The sequence below is a fragment of the Taudactylus pleione genome, unplaced genomic scaffold (genome assembly GCF_031769625.1).
Source record: "Taudactylus pleione unplaced genomic scaffold, aTauple2 ptg000168l, whole genome shotgun sequence".
Lineage (NCBI taxonomy): Eukaryota > Metazoa > Chordata > Amphibia > Anura > Myobatrachidae > Taudactylus > Taudactylus pleione.
Genome location: NW_028284570.1, coordinates 1,821,239 through 1,847,279, shown reverse-complemented (window position 1 = coordinate 1,847,279; position 26,041 = coordinate 1,821,239). Strand labels below are relative to the sequence as shown.

Sequence of the window (26,041 nt, the reverse complement as noted above, 5' to 3'; positions counted from 1 at the left end):
CACATTTGTAACAATGCAAATGTTATCTATTGAATAATGTAATATAGCTCAATAATAATAGCACATATAAAAAAAAAATGAAAAATCAAGAGTTTTACATCACAAGTTCTGAATTATGTATATAGAGATTAAGTGCAAGCCGCAATGAATAAAACAAATGACTTTTGTAATTATGAAGCCAGAGTGGGAAATCAGCCCTGAAAAGCTGGAGTCCAGTAACTGTGCCCCCTGGGCCTGATTCAGAGACTGACGCTCGCTCTGAATCAGGGCGTTTTTTTTTATTTTTTGTTCGGCCTCCTGGCCGCTCGCATAGCTGTGGGTGACCACCCACAGCTATTGCGAGCGGCCAGGTTGACGGTCGCCATGGTCAAGACCATCGCGACCATCGGGCTTGCGACGAGACCCTTGTGGTAGGGTCTCGTGGCAGCAAGCCCCAGAGAGCTTCTGGCTCTAATAGAGCCGGAAGCTCTCCGACTGACATCACTGGTGATGTCAGTGGGGCCGCCCATAAACGGCAAGCATTCCTTCGGGAACACCTCCGTTTGGCCAGCCACCCTCCGTGCCCGCCTACCAAACGGGGCGAGCTGTCAATCATTATCGACAGCTTGCCCCCTTTGGCGCGAGACCCGGAGCACCAGTCGCGAGCCGGGTCTCGCGCATGCGCACAACGGAGCCGGCTCCATTGTGCGCATGCCCAGTGGGCAAACTTCGACCCGGAGCGCTCGCGACCAAGTCTGAATCAGGCCCACTGTTAGGAAGGTCTCCTATAAAGCTTAGCTATTAAGAGGATGCAATCCCAATTGATAATTTTGCTGGTGGATGACAGAATGATGTTTTGCCACAACAATGTCCCATAGGAGCTGAGAATGGTAAGGAATAATTGCTATTTGAGAGCCCTCACCATGTAGCGTGAATCCTGAGGGTGTGAGAGAAGCTGAAAGACTCCAATCCTGGACGCTGCAAGTCAGCTGCTGTGGTTGCGTCTCTGTGGAACAGCGCCGACAGTATACCCAGTGGAGTTGGGTAGCGGCTCACAGTGTCTGCTCCGGACGTGGCTGACAGTGTTGCAATCCAATGTTAGGTCAAATGGGGCAGGTGATGTAGCCGATGTACAGGGACCCAAGCGGCTGAGACAATAAGTGTGATCACTCCATTGATGTTCGTACACAAAGCGGCAGTGCCTGAAGCGTTTCCCTGTAGCTCCTCCCACGATTTCATCAGAGGCATATGATTCGCAGTTGAACCCTATGCCGATGTTTTCGCAGTTGAGCGATCAGAGGATCTGCGACCTGCAAAGACGCCACCGGGCAACTTAATACTTATCCCGGCAGCTGCGACACTTACATATTTTCTCAGAGTTTGCGCACGGGTTTCACAGCAGCGGTGGCAATAGAGTACATCTCTAAATCAGACCCCGCAGAGCATGCTGAAGAAAAATATAAAGGGGCCTATTCATCGTCACTTCATTTATACAAAAGCAGGTGAAATAAAACATTTTCACCTACTTTTGTATAATGTAAGTGTCAGACCCATTCATCATTCATTGCACAGTCCCCATACTGTAAGTACAGGGATGTAAACTGTTTAGGGGGAGAAACTGCAGGTTGGGAAGAGGACAGGAAAACGGGACAAACGAGTCCTGGAGTCCAATCTATTCAAAATCTAGACAGCTGACAGCAGAAGACGTCGCTGGAACCAGTAGAATAGATTCTATTTTGAATTTTTTTCTGTTAATATTATATTTATTAAAACACCCGGGTCATTATTGTTTTTGTATCTATGGAAATGAACTCGTTCTCCATGAATGAAGACGCCGGAATAATTGCAAAAGGACATAAAAAACATAGGAGTGTAACTGAATCAATCAATTCTTAAATCTATGGGCCTGATTCAGAGCCGGACGCTCTGTCCAGAGCGCTCGCTCTGAATCAGGACCCTCCTCCATTAAAATGGAGCGTCCTCCTGGACGCTCGTATAGCTGTGGGTCACCACCCACAGCATATACGAGCGTCCAAAAAGATGGTCGCGATGGTCTTGACCATCGCGACCATCGGACTTGCGAGTGAAACCCTGTGGTCGGGTTCACAACCACAAGGCCAGGAGTGATTTTGGCTCTATCAGACTATCACTAGTGATGTCAGTGGGGCCGGCTTCAGACGGTAGGCGTTCCCATAGGAACGCCTCCGTCTGGCAGGCACGCCCCCGGAACGCCCACCAAAGGGGGCATGCTGTCAGTCACCATCGACAGCACGCCCCCTTTGGTGCGAGACCCGGAGCGACAGCTTGGCTGTCGCAATCCGGGTCTCGCGCATGCGCACAACAGAGCACCCTCCGTTGTGCGTATGCGCAGTGGGGAACATCGACCCACTTGCGAGCGTACTGCCGCTTGCGAGTGGGTCTGAATGACCCCCTATATCTCTACCAACCAAATGATTGCTGCCTTATTCTCGTTACCCTCGTGTCTTACTTGGCTGTAGTCACTAGGGGGCATATTTACCAAAGTTATTTTGCTGGAAATGTTTCATGGGAATATTGGTTGTACAGTATTGTGCAGCTGCTTCCCTGAACCACCCCTGAATTAGCGCCACGGTTAGTTAATGGCCCCAGCGCCAATAACGTGATGCGTTCTGTAACTTGTTAAGCTGCATACACACACAACGATTTTGTTACCAACGATTTTATGAACGATTTTCTGTCAGATTTTTAAAGTGTAATGAACGATTTTTTGAACTACAAACGATTTTTGTAACTTCCCTTAATGAAAATCGTTCAGCTGGTCAGTTAGAATGAACTACGAACTACAAATGGGAACGCGCATAAACGATAATCGTTCATCGTTATAACTCAGGAACTGAACGATTTTTTCAATGATTGAACGATAACGACGTCGTTATAGTTAAATCGTTCAAAAAATCGTTACGTGTGTATGCACCTTTAGTGTGACCCAGACCAGTGAGAATAATGGGGACTGTGATCATTTGTTTTACCCTGCTGAATGCTGGAGATATATCTGATTCATCTTACATTATAGTAAATAGCATCTATACAGAACTAAAAAGTGCTCAAATAATTTCCACATGATCTTGGCTTGATAAATAAGCCTCTAAATCAGGGGTTCCCAACCACGGTCTTCAAGGCACACTAAAGCTGGCCACACACTAGACCAGTGGTTCTCAAACTCGGTCCTCAGGACCCCACACAGGTCATGTTTTGCAGGTCACCCAGCAGGTGCGCAGGTGTAATCATTACTCACTGACACATTTTAAAAGGTCCACAGGTGGAGCTAATTATTTCACTTGATTTAGTGTGGAGACATGGAAAACATGCACCGTTTGGGGTCCTGAGGACTGAGGGCCTAATTCAGACCCGCCCGCGAGCGCAGGATGCTCGCAAGCGAGTCGATGGTGCCCTAATGCGCATGCGCACGACGGAGGGAGCTCCGTCGTGCGCATGTGCAAGACCCTCATAGCGACAGCCAAGCTGTCGCTATGGGTCTCGCACCAAAGGGGGCGTGCTGTCGATGGTGATTGACAGCACGCTCCCTTTGGTGGGCGTGCCGGGGGCGTTGCTGCCCAGACGGAGGCGTTCCCATGGGAACGCCTACCGTCTGGAGCCGGCCCCACTGACATCACTAGTGATGTCAGTGGGAGTGCTTTTGGCTCTGATAGAGCCAAAAGCACTCCTGGGCTTGCGTCAGCGAGACCCTACTGCAGGGTCTCGTTGCAAGCCCGATGGTCGCGATGGTCTTGACCATCGCGACCATCATCATGGATGCTCGCATAAGCTGTGGGTGGTAACCCACAGCTATGCGAGCGTCCAAGAGGCCGCTCCATTTTTAGGTAGGAGGGCCCTGATTCAGAGCGAGCGCTCTGGTCAGAGCGTCCGGCTCTGAATCAGGCCCTGAGTTTGAGAACCTGTGCACTAGACCAACTGACATCCAAGTAGTTGATTGGAATGAGAATCTGGTATGGGATGAAAGCAAATGACAATCAGCAATTAGCTCCCAAATGCCGGAAAATGGACTAAAAACTGTTTTTTGAACAAATTGTTTCGATCACACATTTAGCAAACTTGTCTGACGACCATTTTCATCTGTTTTCTGGCATTTAGGAGCAAATTGCTGATCATCAGTTACTCCCATACGTTACCAGATTTTCATTTCAACCAATCAACTAGTTGGATGAAAGTTGGTCTAGTGTGTGGCCAGCTTTACAGTCCAGATTTTGAGGATAGCCATACTGGAGCACAGGTGACATAATTAGTACCTCAGTTATTTTGATTTAACCATGTGTGCTCAAGCCTGGATATCACTAAAACCAGGACTGTTAGCATGCCTTGAGGACCGAGGTTGGGAATCACTGCTCTAAATGATATATAATTAGCCAGGGTAAGTGCTATCAGGATCTATCTGTCTTGCCTGTCCGGCCATGTAACAAATAGTACTTCCCTAAAACAGAAAGCCACAAGGAGTCTGACTGTGCCGTGAGATTGCAGAGCAGCATGAGGACGCAATCTGTCCGCTTTCCCCGCATAGAGCTATATAGACGCATTAAGTACAACTTACTTGTACACTTGCGGTTACTTACGCCTGGAGCGGCGGGTAAGGGGAAATAGAAAAAAGTTTTTGCACCACTGATTTCTTCTTCAGGGTCCATAGGGCTCCACTGGGAGACAATGGGATGTAGGTGGGACCTTGGAGGACTGGACACTAACAGCAAAGCTTTTCAATCCCAGGATGATCCGGTCCTTCCCCCTATACCCCGCCCACAGACTGAGGGAAAGTTTTGTTGGTGTCTGGCAAGAGTTGGGTCACCATGTTTAACAGTGGGGCTGAATCAACCAGCCCAGGCTTATTTTTATGATTTATTTTTTATTTCTAGTGTGTTAAAACTGAGCAGCAGCAAAAGACTGTTCCTTGGACGTCTGCGCTCCATCACCCCTCCGCGGCGCCGTGACACCAAGCCCCGGCTAGGTACTCCCAGCGGGGCTCTTGTGGGGGACTAGCTAGCAAGCTTCCCGGACCCCAGACTGCAGCCCGGAATCCAGGGGACAGGTAAGGCGGATTCACGCTTGCTGGGACTCACGTCTTTTTTGCAGTCTAGCCTCCGGTCTCCGGAGACAGACCGGAGGCGCTAATGTGGACACTGCTGCACCCACGACTCCACTAGACCACCGGGGCATTAATATACTGGCGCAGAGGCATATTTAGAGGCCAGGGGACCCGGTGGTTAACGTCAGCACGGGGAGAAGGCACTCGCCCTGCAGCCCCTCCCCCAGCTCAGGACGCCATTCCATTGCAGTCCGGCCGTTCCATGAGCTGTTCCTCCCTCACCCTCCGTCCCCTGAGAAACGCTCGGCAGCCATTTCTGCTTTACAGGTCTCCGGGAACACTGGGTCCAGTCTCCCTGTATAACTCTCCCACGGACCAGGTTATACAGCGCTATATCTTACCAGCCACTGCGGTATGTGTAGTTGATTGTAGCGCCAATTGCATTTGTATGTGGCTTGTGATAGTGCTGATCTCTACTTTCTATACAGTCAGCTTATACCTTCCCTTTATGCTAATTTACCTGACATACTAAGGTATAGGGGGTTCATTGTACCTCACATCTCCTATATATTTGTGAGGGCAGTCGCATACTATATAGCGCGGTTGCACACTACACTGTGCCATATTACACATAATGCAGGGTGTTCACTGCACTGTATCATACTGTATGTTTTATTATCTTGTGGCTATGTCTGGCAGAGGAAAGAATAACAAGCGGCCTGATGCTGCTGCTCCTACTCTGGTGTCTTGTAAGTCTTGCTCAGCAGGCTTAGCCCCAGAGGACCTCATTCAGGATGGTCTTTGTACAAATTGTTGCACAGACTCAGGCCCCTCAGCCTCGGTGTCTCCTCCTCAGGACTCACCCTGAGCTGCCTTTTCTCAGGTACTGACAACGATTGTGGACCATTTAGCAGTCCCCGTGTTAGCTCCCCCTATGGGATGGCCACGGCAGGTACTCCCTGCAAATCCTTTGCCTCCCCCATGGGTAGATGTACTCTCTACCTCAGTACAGAGTTTGGCTAATACCTCTACAGTTTTTCAGCAAATACTGCAAAAAGAAAAGCCTTTACCTACTCAGCCTACTAAACGTGCTGTGTTATCTTCCCAGTCCACCCAGTTATCTGATTCTGATATATCATCTGGGGAGGCAGAAGACGCAGACCTCTCTCACTCTGACTCCATCTCAAGAGACAAGGAGCCACCCTCTAAATTAAATATACCTGCTCTTGTGAGAGCTGTAAATACTATTTTTCAAATAGAAGAGGAAGAACCCGCTCCTAAGACAAAACACGCACTTTTTAAAAAAACAAAAGGTAGTTTTACCAGTGTTCCCTCACTCTGACCAGCTATCTGATCACATGAGTGAAGCATGGAATATGCCAGGTAAAAGGTTTCAAATTCCAAAAAGTTTAAGTGCCTTTTACTCTCTTCCAGCTACTGATTGTACTAAATGGGAAGCTCCCCCAGCACTGGATTCTCATGTAACACATCTGATTAAGAATACCACCTTACTCATCCATACTGCAACCTCCTTGAGGGAGACTACTGATAGGCATAGAGAAACTTGTCACAAATCCATATACTGTACTCTCTTACAGGAGCTTTTACTCGTCCTTCTAGGGCTACGGCCTGGGTGGCAAAAGCCACTGAGAGTTGGGCAGAGGACCTAGAAGAGACATTTCCCCCTGATGCTTCGAGGGAACAACTATCCTACATTAGAGATGCAGCCTCTTACATGGGAGAAGCAGCTATGGATACGGCTATCCTGGCCTCCAGGATATCTGCTACGTCGGGCTCGCTGTATTGTTTGACTCCGTTCCTGGAAGGCAGACTCCGGTTCAAAAAGGGCTCTGAAGTCCCTTCCTTATTCTGGAAATATCCTATTTGGTCCAGAATTAGATAAAATGTGACTACTTTGGCAGCTTCCAAGACTGCATTCCTGCTCTCTACATATAATACAAAGCCTCGGACGTCATCCTTTCGGTCCGTTTGCCCTCAAGGAAAAGTTAAGGGTCAGTCCTTTCCACGGTAGCTGGCATCAGCCAAGGCCTCCAAGCCTAGAGCCAAACAAGCCTGGGCTACTAGACGTCCACCTGCCAAGTCTGAGGACAAGCCTACACCCTGACAGGGTGGGTCTCTCCCTCAGGGCTCCCATGGTGGGATGCCGACTTCTTCAATTCACCCAGTTTTGGCGTCAGACCACATCAGACGCCTGGGTAAGAGAAGTGGTCTCCCACGGATATGCTCTATCCTTCCTAAGGCTCCAAAAAGCCATTCGGTCATTACTGAATTCAGCAGTAATAATTCAAGTCCCCTCCTCACAACGAGGCAAGGGCTATTATCCTACCCTTTTCCTGGTTCAGAAGCCCAACGGGTCTCATCAGCTTATCCTCAACCTCAAATCTCTGAACAAGTTCATCAGGGTGCCCAGGTTTTGTATGGAAACACTCTGCTCTATTATCCTGACTATGCAGCCTGGGCATTTTATAGTGTCTCTGGACATTCAGGATGCTTACCTACATGTACCTATAGCGCCTTATCAACAATATCTCCGGTTTGCTATCCTACAACAGCATTACCAAGTTCAGGCCAAAATCATGGCAGTTATGGCGGCCTCCCTTCGTCGTCAGGAGATCAGTCTACTCCCGTACTTAGATGACCTCTTGCTGTTGGCCAGCTCCCCGGAGATTCTTCACTGCCATCTGCAGGTAACAATTGCCTTCCTACAAACGCATTCCCTGACACCTTCTCAAAGAATGGTACATTTAGGAGCCCTCTTGTACTGTCAGGTTCAGAGAATCTTTCTAACAACAGACAAGATCTCCTTAATGCAACACTGAGTGCGCAGACTGCTCCACAATCACCGAGTGTCAATTCACACTGCAATGCAGACATTGGGGTCAATGGTGTCCACCTTCGACATGGTGGAGTTCACTCAGTTTCACTCCAGGCCCCTACAACACTTGATCCTCTCCAGGTGGAACGGCATACCCCATCTACTTCGATCCCAGACGATGGGCCTTCCCCCGGAGGTTCGCCTGTCCCTAGTCTGATGGCTACAGACATTCTCCCTCATTGTCAGGGAGACTCCCTGAAAGAGTAGCAATCTACCTGTCTCCCTGAAGAGTCTAGCAATCTCCCTGATTCCACCTCCCCCATTATGATCCCCTTTTGGATCCCAGTTTGGGCTCTCCTCACCACGGACGCAAGCCTCTGAGGGTGGGACACAGTGACCGGCCAGCACTCCTTCCAGGGCCGCTGGACCCCAGTCGAGGCAAAGTTACCATCTGGTTCCAGCACAGACTGGCTCCTCTACCAGTTGTTCACACCTTCCTGCAAGGTTCCGGCCTTTCAATTACCAGACTTCTCGGCAGGTGAGGCCTCTTTGGATGTGGTTCGTGCTCTAAAGATCTACGTGGACCTTACTACTTCCATCGGGAAATCAGACTCCCTCTTCATCCTATATGGGTTCCACAAGAAGGGCTGGCCAGCTAACAGACAGACTCTGGCCAGATGGCTTCGCATGACTATACTATAGGCTTACACTCAGACTGGCCTTCCTGTGCCGGCTACAGTATCTGCTCATTCTCTCAATCGCTCTGTGGGTCCCTCGTGGGCAGCCCGGCATGGCGCCTCAGCTGAACAGCTATTCGGGGCGGCTACCTAGTCGTCTGTTCACACCTTTCTTAGGTTTTATGCCTTAGATAAATTTGCCTCTCAGGATGCTTCCTTCGGGCGTAGGGTTCTCCTATCAGCTCAGGAGCATTCCCACTCTTGAACAACTGCTTTGGGATATCCCCAATGTCTCAGTGTGGAGCCCTATGGACCCTGAAGAAGAAAAGGAAAGTTATGTAAAACTTACCTTTTTTTAACTCATTCTTCGAAGTCCATAGGGTCCACAGGGCACCCTAGCTTCTATGGGTTTCTTCTCTTGGTCACTTGTTTCCTTCTCTGTGTGAGAGTGCGATTCTTCAGTGTACAGAACCAGTCTTCCTTCTCTCTTATCCTGCTCCTGCCTTGGGCTTGTTAACAAAACTGAGTTGCCCTCAGGCTGTGGGCGGGGTATAGGGGGAAGTACCGGAGCATCCTGGGATTGAAAAGCTTTGTTGTTGGTGTATGGTCCTCCAAGGTCCAACCTACACCCCATTGTCTCCCTGTGGACCCTATGGACTTCAAAGAGAGAGAGTTAACAAAGGTAAAGGTGCCTACACACTTAGTGATACTTTACATGATTTGCCTAATTCCGGCGCATTGTGACGACAAATCGTGTAAAATATGCCAAAATCTGTGCTGTAGGGCAGATTTGCCAATCTGGGACACGATGCACTGGAAAAAGTAGGATGCACTATAGATCGTTTGTCACATTGGACACTTTTTACACCAAATCGTGTGCAGGACTGTCGGGGAGCTGCCGGGGGAGAGTTCAAAGGAAATCGTACACGATGTCGGATTGTGAGCACATCGCCAAGTGTGTAGGCACCTTTAGTTTTACCATGACGCTCCTTTTCTCATCTAGTAAAGTGCCTGTCTAATAAAGTGCTAGCTACTTGGAAATTGGATCATATAATTTGGGCATAAGGTCAGATGGTCGACAGTAATGTAGACACAACAATGTGGACATGGTTCAACATGTCGGCTGGCACCATGTTAGGCTGTGGTGGGAGGTTAGAGGTAGGCTGCGGGGAAGGGGGAGGTTAGGTTTAGGCACTAAGGAGAGGGTTAGGGGTAGTGATTAGGCAGGTGTGTCTTAAGAGAGGAAGGGTCACGTGTGAAGTCTCTGCCCAGGCCCCCAACCTCTCTAGCCGGCAGCGCATTAGTGAGCACTAGTAGTCTCTGGCGCTGTGCCAGAATCTACTGTGCAAGTCTCAGGGAAAATAGCACGGCGGCCATTTTCTCCCAGCAATTTTTATTTTTTTACCTGCACAGGTGCAACACACCAGGAAAATGGCCGCCGCTCCATTATAGATTTGTGCCGACGCAGGACTAGGTAGAAGTGAGTATAGAAGGAATGAGTGCAGGTGTGCGGCGTGAGGGTCGATGTGCACCGCACACCTTGCACCCATTATAGATACACCACTGGGATTAGGGCTAGGTATAGGGGGTAGATTAATGACTGGAACACCACTGCTGCTGCCGGGAGAAGGTAAAATACCTTGTTTCTAGAGATTGGCGCACGATGAGAAGATTACGGCACAGTTCCAGAGTCTACTCGGGACATGTGCCAGCGAGAGAGGGGTGCAGTCTCTGTGCGGGCCCCCAAGTAACACCTCATTTAAATTACTTTACTAGACTATTGGAAGTTTGTGGGTTTCAGTTGACATACAAAGGATCCGTGCTGAACTGTGACGGGAAAATCTGACGATAATAATAATATAACACTATTATATTTAACTTAACAATAAAATCTTTAAAGTTTTAAATAGAACAATATCCCTAAGTAAATATATGAGTAATAGAGAAGGCTGAGGCCTCATCACAGTGGAGGCGGCTGGTAGCACAAAGAGTTCGGCATTTAAATCAATGTTAAGTATTATGGAAATATTTACTTGGCAGGTTTACAGCGTTTAGACCACTTGTTGACTAATTAGAAGATTTGTGTCTACACATCCAGCATCGGGCCCCCTGGGCCCACGTCCCGCAGACAGGGAACATCTCAGTACATAGACCCCCGTCTCGCACTTCTCGCTGTTTATACTGAAACTCCATGTTGTAAACGCGGCTCAGGACTTGGCTCCAACAACTGCCCCCCCCTTCCTTAACCAAGGACGTTACTAACACATATAAGCTGAAACTCCCGAGGGACGGCCTGCGTCTGACACACACTGTTTATACCAATTGTGTAAAGAAATAAACTGTAAGTGCTTAGAGAGAGCAGGATGAGGATGTGCTGCCCGCGCTGCTAACGGCCGCCCCCCCCCCCCGGTCCTTGGCAGTCTGGGTGTGTGGCAGCGATGGGCATCAGAAAACGATGGTTGGCAACCATCAATGTTCTCGGTTTGATGGATTTACCTTCTCCATTCGATGCTGTGGTTGCGATGGTTACCACCCTCGCAGACTTGTATGTGATGGCTCATCTGATGGTTGTTTCCATTTGATTAGACTTTGTATGTGCAGGCTGCAGGAATTGCTGAAGACTAGCATGTTGGTCCAAGTAAAAAATCTATATATAATTTGTACTATTTACTTAAGACGTATGTTTAGTTTGGGGACAAACCCAATACATGTTTGCGATTATAAACAAAATATTGACTAGAATAAAAGTAATGAATGTACTGATGGTCTCATTCAGACCCGCCCGCAAGCGGGTCGATGTTTGGCTGCGCGCAACCGCAGCGGCCGCACTGCGCGTGCGCAAGCCCCGGAGCGAGAGAGATGTTGTTCGACAGCTCGCCCCGTTTTGTAGCTGTGGCGGGGGGGGGGGGGGTAGTTTCACAAACTGAGTCGTTCCCAAGCGAACGCTTGCCGTTTGTGGGCGGCCCCACTGACATCACCAGTGATGTCAGTGGGAGAGCTTCCGGCTCTATTAGAGCCGAAATCTCTCTGGGGCTTGCGGCAGACAAGACCCTACCACAAGGGTCTCGTCACAAGCCCCGATGGTCGCGATGGTCTTGACCATCGCGACCATCATCCTGGACGCTCGTTAAGGCTGTGGGTGGTAACCCACAGCCTAGTGAGCGGCCAGGAGGCCGGATCATTTTTTAGATGCGGCCGCCCTCATTCAGAGCGAGCGCTCGCATTTTGCGAGCGGCTCTGAATGAGGTCCTGAGTGTCAGGAGATTTAATTTCAACAAAACAAATGTTTAAATCCTTCCAGGGAACATTATCAGTCATTAAATATCACTGGCTACCGGTCCCCTGGAAATATTTATTCTAATCTGGGATAACATTCATATTTCTAATGACTACGTCCAGCCCATTCCTCCGGCTGGCTTATCTTATTCTCCCAGCCTTCACACCTAAGGTTTATATAGAACATCGGGAACTACTTGTACAAGTTGCTAAAAATAAAATACAACAACAGTGTGTAACTCAAAGAGGAAGTTTTAAAGCATTTGTGTTATTATTAGGATAAATATTTGGCTGGATATGAGAGATAGACATGAGATAGATAGATATGAGATAGATAGATATGAGATAGATAGATAGATATGAGATAGATATGAGATAGATATGAGATAGATGAGAGATAGATATGAGAGATAGATGAGAGATAGATAGATAGATATGAGATAAGAGAGATAGATGAGATAGGTAGGTTAGGATTTTTGGGTACTTACCGTTGAATCCTTTTCTCTGAGTCAGGCTGGGGGACACTGGACCATGGGGTTGTAGGTGGGAAGGTGTGGAGTTGGCACTAACCTGAAATCTATAACTCCCCCACCCTCTGCAACCCCTGACTTCAGTACAACTTCAAAAGTGCCTGGTAAGTAGGAGCAATACTCAGTGACACTGTCACACTGAAAACTAGAACTTAAATTAACGGTCAAATAAGACCCAAATCATAACTCATACTCAGTACAGCTGAGCATGAGGGAGGGAACGCAGTGTCCCCCAGTCTGACTCAGAGAAAAGGATTCAATGGTAAGTACCCAAAAATCCTATTTTCTCTTTCGTCTGGGCTGGGGGACACTGGACCATGGGATGTTCAAAAGCCGCACCCATGGGAGGGAACGCTCAGGTTGCCTGACTGGAGGCAAGAACATGAAACCTGTAGAACCACACAAGTGTGTGGACAGAGGACCAGGTAGCCGCGCGACAAACCTGTTCAGCCGAGGCTCCGTGATACTCCATCCAGGAGGCCGCAACGGTCCTAGTGGAATGAGCCAACACCCTAGCTGGTGCTGGGTGCCCTGCCTCTGAGTAAGCCCTTGAGATCACTGAGCGGAGCCATTTTTAAATGGTCTGCTTTGTGGCTGGCCAGCCCCGTTTGCGGGCGTTGTAGAGGACAAATAGAGAGTCTGACCTACGTAAATCCGAAGTTCTGTCTAAGTAAATTCGCAGGGCCCGGACGACATCCAACAGTAATAGATCGTCCTGACCCCCTGAGGACTCTGAATATGAGAAAACAGGAAACACAATCTCTTGGTTTAAGTGGAACAATGAAACCACTTTTGGTTGAAACGAAGGAACCGTCCTGAGAACAGCCCTATCGTCATGGAAAACAAGAAAAGCTGGTTTGCAGGACAAGGCCCCCAACTCAGAAACCCGCTGAGCCGAGGCAATGGCCATAAGAAAAACCACTTTCCACGTGACAAACCGAAGGTCCATGAATTCCAAAGGCTCAAATGGAGCCTGTTTTAAGAGCCGACAGAACCAGGGGCAAATCCCATGGCGCTACTGGCTGTTGAAACGGAGGCTGTATTCGCAAGACCCCCTGAAAAAAGTCCGTACCTCTGGGAGGAGAGCCAGACGTTGCTGAAAGTAAATGGAGATAGCCGAAATCTGTACCTTCAAAGATTGAAGCCGTAGGCCAGCTTCCAATCCGCCCTCCAGAAATTCTAAAAACCTTGGCAGCCGGAGCTGAGCCGTATGCACTCCGCGCTGCTCACACCACATGATATAGGTTTTCCAAAGCCTGTGGTAGTTCTGCGCGGAAACCTGCTTCCGTGCCCTGAGCATGGTCCTGATGACTGAAGGCCCTCGTGACAGAATGGCCCCTGTAGAAAAAGATCTGGTTGCAGAGGAAGACTCCAACCCGGACCTGCGGCCAGCCTGTTGACCGTGGCGAACCACAACCGGCGCAGCCAATTTGGAGCCACTAGGATGACTGAAACCTGCTGCTCCCTGACTCGACGGAGTACTCTTGGTAACATGGGAATTGGAGGAAAAATGTAGGCCAGACAGAAGTTCTAGGGAACTGTCATGGCATCCACTGCGAGTGCCCAAGGATCTCTGGACCTCGTACAAAATCGAGGGACCTTGCAATTGTGGCAAGACGCCATCAGGTCCACCACCGGCAGCCCCCATCTCTGCTGGAAAACCTCCGGGTGGAGAGACCATTCCCCTGGCAGGAACGTGGTCCTGCTGAGGTAGTCTGCCTCCCAATTCTCTACCCCCGGTATGAAGACCGCTGAAATTGCCGGGACAAGTGTCTCTGCCCAAGAGAGAATGAGACTTGCCTCTGCCATGGCAAGTGCACTTTTGGTTCCGCCTTATTGGTTTACATATGCCACCGCCGTGGCATTGTCTGATTGAATCCTCACTGGCCGTCCGGCCAGGAGGTTCCTGGGCCCCACACAGGGCCAGATAAATGGCTCGGAGCTCCAGCATATTTATTGTAAACCCTATCTCCGATAACGACCAGGTCCCCTGGAGACAAAGGTTCTCCGTCATCACTCCCCAACCACTGAGACTTGCGTCTGTGGTGACAATGATCCAGTTGGGAGTAACCGGGGACCGACCCTGAAGAAGGTGATCGGTAATTAGCCACCAGCGAAGTGACTGGCGAGTGCTGTCTGACAGAACCAACAACTGGGAAGAAAGGTCGCCCGAGCGGCCCGTAAAATCCGGAGAATCTCCCACTGGAGAATCCGTGAATGGAAGCGGCAGTACTGGTTGGTCTCGAAGGTAGAGACCATCGTACCTAGTAACTTCATGCCCAGCCAGATGGATGGATGAGGAACAGATAGCACCCTCCAGACCAAGTGCTGGAGGGCCCGGGCTTTGGACTCGGGCAAAAAACACTCTGCAGTGTTGTATCGAAGATCACCCCCAAAAACATCAGACGTTGGCACGGCTTGAGGTGACTCTTGTCGAGATTCAGTATCCACCCATGATGCTGTAACACCTGCACCGTGTGATCTAGGTGGAGTTGAAGCTGGGCGGTGGAATCCGCCTTTATTAGCAAATCGTCCAAGTAAGGTACCACCATTATTCCATCGGAATGCAGTAGGCTTGCCATAGGAACGATGATCTTTGTAAAGCCAAACCGAAAGGCAGAGCCTGGAACTGGTAATGAGCTCTTCCTGCCGTGAACCTGAGTAGAGACTGATGCCCCGCCCAAATCGGTATGTGGAGATATGCGTCTCTGATGTCAATAGACGCCAGAAACTCGTTTGCTAACATACCCTGAATTACTGACCGGAGCGACTCCATACTGAACCGATCCACGAACAGGTTGGCATTCAAGGCTCGCAGATTCTTAATCGGCCAATAAGTGCTGTTGGGTTTCTGAGCTAGGAACAGGTTGGCGTAAAACCCCTGTTCTAGTTGAGACTGTGGAACAGGAGCTGTAATCCCTTCTGGACTGAGGGAACTGATAGCCTAGTTCAAAGCCAGTCTTTTCCCCGGCTCCCTGGGTAACGCTGTAGCAAAGAACCGTTGTGGTGGTGGCCCTCTTAGGTTGATCACATAACCTCGGGAGACAATGCCCCTGATCCAGGCATCTACTCCAGAAGTTACCCACTCGTCTCGGAAAAGAAGGAGGCGGCCCCCTACCTTCCCCGAGACTGGATGGGCTGAGATCCTGTCAGGAACTCGGATTCTCAGATGCCCTAACACTCGGGCGCCTGAATGTGCCGGAGAATCTACCATGGGGGGTAGAACCCCTACTGGGAAAAGAACGTCCCCGGGCCGTCTGACCCCTGATTGGCCCCCTCCTCGAAAGGAAGAATGAAAGACCCAAAAACGTGAGCCCTTTTGCTTCTGGGGCACCACCGGCAGGAAAGTGCTCTTTTCACCTGTCACCTGCAATATGATAGTATCAAGCTCGGAGCCGAACAGGATACCTCCACAAAAGGGAAGAGACTCTAATGCTCGTTTAAATTCTGCGTCCGCCTCCCAGGTGCGGAGCCAGAGCGCTCAATGTGCCGCAAACGCCGTGGCTGAGACCAGAGGAAACCTGCCCCCCATCTTGTGCGGCCTCATACACATAGGGGGTCATTCAGACCCGGTCGTTAGCGCCGATGCGCTCGGACCGGGTCGATGGCCCCCCACAGAGCATGTGCACGACCGCACCGGTCGTAGCGGGTCTCGATCCAAAGGGGGCGAGCTGTCGATGTTGATTGACAGCTCGCCCCGTTTGGAAGGCGGGCCGGGGGGGTGGCAGCCCAAACGGGGGCGTTCCCATGGGAACGCCTGCCATTTGGGGGTGGCCCCACTGACATCACTAGTGATGTCAGTGGAGAGCTTCCGGCTCAGACAGAGCCAGAAGCTCTCCGGGGCTTACGACAAGGGAGACCCTATCCTAGGGTCTCGTCGTAAGCCCCGATGGTCGCGATGGTCTTGACCATCGCGACCATCACCTTAGGCGGTCGTAAGGCTGTGGGTGTTAACCCACAGCCTTACCACCGCAAAGGAGGACGTCTTGAAAATTCAAGACGTCCTCCCCTCATTCAGACCGACCGCACGCTCTGTGCGACCGGCTCTGAATAAGGTCCATAGTCTGCTGCCACACGAATCTGTTCTGCCAGTACCAGTAAGTCCTCTCTGGCTGAGTCACCGGCAAGACCTGCCACTAATTTGTCAGCCCACTTCTCCATGGCTCGGGAGACCCATGCAGATGCCAACAATGGGCGCATAACCACTCCGGCGCCCATAAAAATACTCCTAAGGCATCCCTCCAATTTTTGTCCAGCGGATCCTTAAAGGAGGCCGCCCCTTGGACCGGTAGAGCCATGTGCTTCGCTAAACGAGCCACAGCCAAATCCATTATTGGAGGCAGCTCCCACTTTGTCCCTGTCCACAGGAGCAGGTTGCTAAGTGCTGCAAACCTACGGGGAGTAGCATACTTCTTATGAGGGGTCTTCCAGGCTTCCTCTACCAGATCCGAGAGATCTAGGGATGCTGGGAAACAAATTACCTTCTTGCACCTTCGCTTACATGGCCCTTCCGCCCCAGCTGCGTCGTCAAGGTCCAGACAGTCCAAAGACTGTCGTACTGCCATAATTAGGTCCTCCACGTCCTGACCTGATGTGGACTCTGAACCTTCCTCGTCGGGCAGAACCTCCTCTTGGAGTTCCCCCTCTTCCTCTTCTTTCTCCCCCTTCGGGATCTGACTCAACCAAGACACTGGAGGGAGGAAGACGCTTAGGAGTAGAGCGTAGTTTAGACTCCTCAAAAAAGTGTTCCATAAAGGCTGATACTTTCTCGACCCCTAACGCCGAGCGCTCCATTGTACGGACCCAAGGAGGATCAGGCCCCTGGTAACCACCCCCTGCCACTGTGGGCGGTGAGGGCAACACTGGCGCTGCTTGAGCTAATTCCTCTCTTCGACGGAGCAACGTCACCAACTCAGGGAGTGGACGGCCCATAGCCTGAGCCCATACCGGATCCTCCCTAACCGGTGCGGATCCCCCAGCTGGTTGCGCACTTGTGGGCCCCAGCTGACAGTCTATACACAAAGCCCCTGCATCCAGCTGTCCACACGGCAATTTGGCCTGACACTGGGCACATGTAAAAATATATAGCCTTAGTGGAGTTCTGGCCCTTAGTGGACTTTTTGTCTGCCATTAGAGCACCCCCCTTTGCCGTGGCAGTCAGCCCAGAAAAGAAAATAAATCACACAAAAAATATAACAAGCAGCAATGAATATACAACACTCCCAACAGGCACAAAAAACAGATTACAGTGATACTGAAACTACTTAGCTGCATGCTGCAGAGGGAAAGGAGCTTGTTCTGTCCTCCCCCCATGCTGTTCAAGCTTGTGTTCCATAAAAAGCTGTCAGCAGACTTCCTGGGAGCCTGTATTGTGCCACTGGAGAGCAGGGGGAACCAGCAGACCATGGCTCCTCCCCCCGCTGTACTGAGGCAAGCCACACTGCTCCTTCCTTCAAGTGTAACTCCCCTCAGTGGGGAAAACACTTGGTTTAACCCACGCTTATCGCGGGTGGCCTGTAGTTGGCGCTCTCCCCACAGGAGCTGCCGACCAGGAAGCCCGGCAAGATGGCGCCGGCCACCCTGGACCACGCTGACTGCCTGTACCTCTATCAGGTACAGCAGCACGCAATTCCCGGGCCTAGGTGGTCTCACAGAGACCGGAGTGTTCACCAGGTGGGAAGAGCTCAGCGCTACCCCCCCCACGCCAAGCAACCGCTGGCCGCTGCACTACCCTACCGCTGTGCGCTATCAGCAGCGCACAGCACCTATAAGTAAAAAATAAAAGTAAAACATATTACAAATAAAAAGAAATCTATCCTAAAAACCAGGGCTGTCCAGCAGCACTAGAAGAAACGTCCCTCCTTCCACAGGCACTAAACCTACACTGAAGCCAGGGGTTGCAGAGGGGGGAGGGGGGGGGGTTATAGATTTCAGGTTAGTGCCAACTCCACACCTTCCCACCTACAGCCCCATGGTCCAATGTCCCCCAGCCCAGACGAAAGAGAAAGGTATATAGATAGAATAGATAGATTTGATAGATAGATAGTTATATATGAGATAGATATATATGAGATAGATAGATATGAGATAGATTAGATAGATATGAGATAGATAGATATGAGATAGATAGATATGAGATGGATAGATATGAGATGGATAGATATGAGATGGATAGATATGAGATAGATAGATATGAGATGGATAGATATGAGATAGATTAGATAGATATGAGATAGATAGATATGAGATGGATAGATATGAGATGGATAGATATGAGATGGATAGATATGAGATAGATTAGATAGATATGAGATGGATAGATATGAGATGGATAGATATGAGATAGATAGATATATATTAGATAGATAGATAGATATGAGATGGATAGATATGAGATAGATAGATATATATTAGATATGAGATGGATAGATATGAGATAGATAGATATGAGATAGATTAGATATGAGATAGATAGATATGAGATAGATAGATATGAGATAGATTAGATAGATATGAGATGGATAGATATGAGATGTATTAGATAGATATGAGATGGATAGATATGAGATGGATAGATATGAGATGGATAGATATGAGATGGATAGATATGAGATGGATAGATATGAGATAGATTAGATAGATATGAGATGGATAGATATGAGATAGATAGATATATATATTAGATAGATAGATAGATATGAGATGGATAGATATGAGATAGATAGATATATATTAGATATGAGATGGATAGATATGAGATAGATTAGATAGATATGAGATAGATAGATATGAGATAGATAGATATGAGATGGATAGATATGAGATAGATTAGATAGATATGAGATGGATAGATATGAGATGGATAGATATGAGATGGATAGATATGAGATGGATAGATATGAGATGGATAGATATGAGATGGATAGATATGAGATGGATAGATATGAGATGGATAGATATGAGATAGATAGATATGAGATAGATAGATATGAGATGGATAGATATGAGATAGATAGATATGAGATGGATAGATATGAGATAGATTAGATAGATATGAGATGGATAGATATGAGATGGATAGATATGAGATAGATAGATATATATTAGATAGATAGATAGATATGAGATGGATAGATATGAGATAGATAGATATATATTAGATATGAGATGGATAGATATGAGATAGATAGATATGAGATAGATATGAGATAGATTAGATATGAGATAGATAGATATGAGATAGATAGATATGAGATGAGATGGATAGATATGAGATGGATTAGATAGATATGAGATGGATAGATATGAGATGGATAGATATGAGATGGATAGATATGAGATGGATAGATATGAGATGGATAGATATGAGATGGATAGATATGAGATGGATTGGATAGATATGAGATGGATAGATATGAGATGGATAGATATGAGATGGATAGATATGAGATGGATAGATATGAGATGGATAGATATGAGATAGATTAGATAGATATGAGATGGATAGATATGAGATAGATAGATATATATTAGATAGATAGATATGAGATGGATAGATATGAGATCGATAGATATATATTAGATATGAGATGGATAGATATGAGATAGATAGATATGAGATGGATAGATATGAGATAGATATGAGATAGATATGAGATAGATTAGATATGAGATAGATAGATATGAGATAGATAGATATGAGATAGATAGATATGAGATAGATTAGATAGATATGAGATGGATAGATATGAGATGGATTAGATAGATATGAGATGGATAGATATGAGATGGATAGATATGAGATGGATAGATATGGATTAGATAGATATGAGATGGATAGATATGAGATGGATAGATATGAGATGGATAGATATGAGATGGATAGATATGAGATAGATATGAGATAGATATGAGATAGATTAGATATGAGATAGATAGATATGAGATAGATAGATATGAGATAGATAGATATGAGATAGATTAGATAGATATGAGATGGATAGATATGAGATGGATTAGATAGATATGAGATGGATAGATATGAGATGGATAGATATGGATTAGATAGATATGAGATGGATAGATATGAGATAGATATGAGATAGATATGAGATAGATTAGATATGAGATAGATAGATATGAGATAGATAGATATGAGATAGATAGATATGAGATAGATTAGATAGATATGAGATGGATAGATATGAGATGGATTAGATAGATATGAGATGGATAGATATGAGATGGATAGATATGAGATGGATAGATATGGATTAGATAGATATGAGATGGATAGATATGAGATGGATAGATATGAGATAGATAGATATGAGATGGATAGATATGAGATAGATATGAGATAGATATGAGATAGATTAGATATGAGATAGATAGATATGAGATAGATAGATATGAGATAGATAGATATGAGATAGATTAGATAGATATGAGATGGATAGATATGAGATGGATTAGATAGATATGAGATGGATAGATATGAGATGGATAGATATGAGATGGATAGATATGGATTAGATAGATATGAGATGGATAGATATGAGATGGATAGATATGAGATGGATAGATATGAGATGGATAGATATGAGATAGATAGATATGAGATAGATGGATATGAGATAGATGGATAGATATGAGATGGATAGATAGATATGAGAGAGATAGATATGAGATAGATTAGATACTGTAGATTAGATAGATATGAGATAGATAGAAATATAGATATTAAATGGATATTAGATAGATATGGGATGGATAGATAGATAGATATGAGATAGATAGAAATATAGATATTAAATAGATGGATATTAGATAGATAGATATGGGATGGATAGATAGATAGATATGAGATTAGCTAGATAGATAGATATGAGAGATAGATATGAGATAGACAGAGATACATATGAGACAGATAAACAGATGCATAGATAGGTATGAGATAGATAGATAGATATGAGAGAAAGATAGATATGAGATAGATACAGTGCATCCGGAAAGTAATTCACAAGGCTTCACTTTTTCCACATTTTGTTACAGCCTTATTCCAAAATGGAATAAATTGATTTTTATCCTCAAAATTCTACACACAATACCCCATAATGACAACGTGTAAAAAGTTTTTTTTTTTTAGATTTTTGCTAATTTAATTGAAATAAAAAAAAAACAAAACTAAGAAATCACAAGTACATAAGTATCCACAGCCTTTGCCATGAAGCTCAAAATTGAGCTCAGGTGCATCCTGTTTCCACTGATCATCCTTGAGATGTTCCTACAGTTTAATTGGAGTCCACTTGTGGTAAAATCAGTTGATTGGACATGAATTTGAAAGGCATAGACCTGTCTATAGAAGGTCCCACACTTGACAGTGCATGTCAGAGCACAAACCAAGCATGAAGTCCAGATAGATAGATAGATATATAGATAGATAGATGAGAGATAGATAGTTATGAGATAGATGGATAAATATGAGATAAATAGATAGCTACTGTATGAGATAGATAGATGGATAGATATGAGAAAGATAGATAGATAGATGGATAGATATGGGATAAATAGATAGATATGAGATAGATAGATGAGAGATAGATAGATAGATGAGAGATAGATAGATAGATGAGAGATAGATGGATAAATATGAGATAGATAGATAGAGATGTAGTTGACATCTTGGCGGTTGGGATGCTGGTGCTCAGAATACTGGCGCCGGAACCCCAACAGCAGTCGGAATCCCGGAGCTAGAATCTCGACCGCCAGCATCTCGGTGGTAGTTATTAGGATTAGGCGGAGGGTTAGGTTTAAGGGTTAATCTACAGGGGGTGATAGGGTTAGGCGGAGGGGGTAGAGTTAGGCGGAGGGAAGGTTGGTTTGGGGGAGGGTTAGGGGTTAGTGTTGGACTATTTACGTTTGGGCATCGAGATTCTGACTGTCGGGATGCTACTGACAGCAGTCAGAATCCCGACGCTAGAAACCCGACCGGTGAGGGTTAGGCTGTGGGGTGGGGGAGGTTAGGGTTAGGCTGTGGGGTGGGTGAGGTTAGGCTGCGGGAAAGGTGGGTTGGGGTTAGGGGGAGAGTAAGGGTGTGGGGTGGGGGAGGTTAGGGTTAGGCTGCGGGAAAGGTGGGTTGAGGTTAGGGGGAGAGTTAGGGTTAGGCTGTTCGGTGGGGGAGGTTAGGGTTAGGCTGCGGGAAAGGTGGGTTGGGGTTAGGGGGAGAGTTAGGGATTCGGGTTAGGCTGTGGGGTGGGGGAGCTTAGGGTTAGGCTGCGGGAAAGGTGGGTTGGGATTAGGGGGAGAGTTAGGGATTAGGGTTAGGCTGTGGGGTGGGGGGGGTTAGGCTGTGGGGTGGGGGAGGTTAGGGTTAGGCTGCGGGAAAGATGGGTTGGGGTTAGGGGGAGAGTTAGGATTAGGCTGTGGGGTGGGGGAGGTTAGGGTTAGGCTGCGGGAAAGGTGGGTTGGGGTTAGGGGGAGAGTTAGGGATTAGGGTTAGGCTGTGGGGTGGGGGAGCTTAGGGTTAGGCTGTGGGGTGGGGGAGCTTAGGGTTAGGCTGCGGGAAAGATGGTTTGGGGTTAGGGGGAGAGTTAGGGGTTAGGGTTAGGCTGTGGGGTGGGGGAGGCTAGGGTTAGGCTGCGGGAAAGGTGACTTGGGGTTAGGGGGAGAGTTAGGGATTAGCGTTAGGCTATTTACATTTGGGCAGTGGGATTCTGACTGTCGGAATGCCGCTGTCGGTATTCTGGCCGCCTGTATCCCATACCCAACCTGATAGATTGATAGATAATGTGACATAAACTTTATCTCTATTCTATGCTATGACACGGAAGGCCGGCGAGTCTCCGCTGCATTACTGCGCCAGGATGGGGAATGAAGACGTCTTACTGGAGATGATTGAACATATAGGACCCAACCAGATGCAGCAGTCTATGAACAAGCAAGCAAAGGTGACTGTACAACTGCTGGGCATCATCTTGTCCTCTTGGAAAGCAGGTGTATGATGTCACAACGCAGGTGTATGATGTCACAGCCCTGCACTCAACAAGGCTCCTAGCCCTCCATGTTGGTAAAGGGCGCAGCAGGGATATTGCAGACACTGTGTTTAGGAGCCATAGGTGGCCATCTAGGTTTTCCTGTTGGTAGCGGCAGCCATGACACCAGCACTAACAAACTGCTGTACAAACACAGAAATCAACGTGATGTGCGATATCACAGAGTATTACATTATATTAGACACAGGGCTGACTGATCTGCACAGTAAGTGTAAATTACCCCCCATAAATCCATGCACAAAGTGAGCCCATAACATGGGGTAACTGCATTACAGCACAAGTTACGCCCTGTATATAGATATACACCCACTTTCCCTATTAATGACAAATAGCACATGCACTCCTCTGGTACAGTATTGGTCCTATTACTGGGCTGTATTGGGTGGAGCATTTTTGTGGGATGCAGCAATATTGTTTCACCAAAGTAAATAGAAGCCTAGTTATGTTATAGGGTAACATCTGCTTGTTCATTCCTGGTCCTAGAACGGATGGTCACCATTGCTCGTGGCAGCGGATAAAGGCCACACCGGGATTGTGAAACTCCTGTTACAGCATCACGTCAGGGTGGATGTGTTCGATGAGGTAAGTGACCACCAAACCATCATTATATTATGATAGAATAAAAGAGATGACCAAGCGCGCATTGCTACAGTCAGTTATGGTGGTTCCATTTGGGAAATATTTTTTTATTTTTTTGTCAAAGTGATTGTCCCACAAGTAGGGCCGGGTTATGGGCCACATGGGCTGAAAATGTTAGAGGGCCTATTGTGAGAAACAGAGTAGGTGTGACTAGTGTAGTGTGGGTGTGACCAGTGCCGTGTGGGTGTGGCCAGTACCTTGTGAGTGTGACCAGTGCTGTGTGGGTGTGGCCAGTACCCTGTGAGTGTGGCCAGTGCCGTGTGAGTGTGGCCAGTGCCGTGTGGCCAGTGTCGTGTGGGTGTGGCCAGTGTCGTGTGGGTGTGGCCAGTGTCGTGTGGGTGTGGCCAGTACCCTGTGAGTGTGGGCAGTGCCGTGTGGGTGTGGCCAGTGCCGTGTGGGTGTGGCCAGTGCCCTGTAAGTGTGACTAGTTTGCTGTGGGTGTGGCCAGTGCCTTGTGGGTGTGGCCAGTGCCTTGTGAGTGTGGCCAGTGCCCTGTGAGTGTGACCAGTGCTGTGTGGGTGTGGCGAGTACCCTGTGAGTGTAACCAGTGCTGTGTGGGTGTGGCCAGTAACCTGTAAGTGTGACCAGTGCTTTGTGGGTGCAGCCAGTGCCCTGTAGGTGTGGTCAGTGCTGTGTGGGTGTGGCCAGTGCAATGTGGGCATGTACACCCCCTTGCATTATTTTGTGAGGAACCTTGAAATATAATTTTAATACTTATGATTTATGGCAAACCGTGTGACCAATTGGCAGTTGGTCATTATCATGCTGTCATAATGATGGGCCTATTTTTCTGTGGAGGCCTGAAGCTGCTGTAGTCTCATCCAGGGGCGTAGAAAGTGCCGACGGACCCCGGTAAAGAAGGGGGTGTGGCCTAATCGAGAGAGGCGTGGCCGGGCCACCTTGGGGGGGGGAAACATACTTTTGCAGCGCCGCTTCGCGCCGGGGCGGGGGTGCTGTGAGCCCCTCAGCCCGGCGCAAAGTCAGGGGGGGGGCGCGATCAGTGTGATCGCTCCCCCCCTCAGGCATAGGAGATTGCTGTGGCGCGGGCAATCTCCCACTGCATCCCAGCGCACGCTGTGTGCTGGGCTGCTGCGAGGGAGGGAGGAAGGGGGGGCGGCACTGGGCCCCTCTGGAAGCCCGGGCCAGGGTAAACTGTACCCGCTCCCCCCCCCCCCTCTCGGCGCCCCTGGTCCCATCCGTCCCATTGTTAATTGGCCCTGCCCGCAAGGCAGTAATAATAATGAGGAGGTGGGGCACTTTGCTAATGGTGATTTACGGCAAAGGCCTTTACATGTAGATGGTCTGAGCTACTTTGTTGATTTGAGGGCACCACAAGTCCCAAGGTGACCACTGAAGAAGAACTATATGCAGTTTTAATTATAATCATCTTCATTAAACATATACTTACAATCCCTACAGAATAATAACTGGGCTTGGGAGCAGCATTCCATGTACCTGATAACTGATAAGTAAGCACTGTTCAATCTATTAGTAGCAAACACAGAAGCTAAGAGTAGTAATCAGTAAACAGTACAAGACAAGTGTTATTGCCCAGTTCATTAATATTGATAAATCGGACAATTGTTTGAAAAAAATATTATTTCCTAATAATAATAAATATTTAAAATTGTAACTTTCTATTGGACAGGTGACAAATGCACGTACTGCCGCTAATGTGCCAGCCCCCGATCTGTACATCCCATCAGAGACCCTTCCTGTAACCCAGTGATTCCCAGTATGTGCATCCTGCTGTATTCACTCACATTCTTCTCACAGTCACTGACCCTTACATCAATGTGTCCAGTTAGCGCGGTAACCGCAATAACCGATGTACAACCGCTGCTCCTTGTTATCCTGGAAACTCGTTTCCCACCAGCACACCCATCCCCTAATACCGCTTACCATACAGTCTCCATTACATCCCCACCACTACACTGGTATGCCTATTTAACATTATATACAAATTATATCATTAAGGG

The 26,041-nt window shown here is 47.7% G+C and overlaps 1 protein-coding gene across 1 annotated transcript in view; it reads left to right on the top strand.

The window, feature by feature from the left end:
- Positions 1-26,041, top strand: part of LOC148521400 (uncharacterized) — a 206,981-nt gene that overhangs the window by 120,798 nt on the left and 60,142 nt on the right. The window contains 2 exon segments of the mRNA XM_088475227.1: positions 23,202-23,318; positions 23,907-24,005. Of these exon segments, the coding sequence (XP_088331353.1) occupies positions 23,202-23,318; positions 23,907-24,005 (216 nt within the window).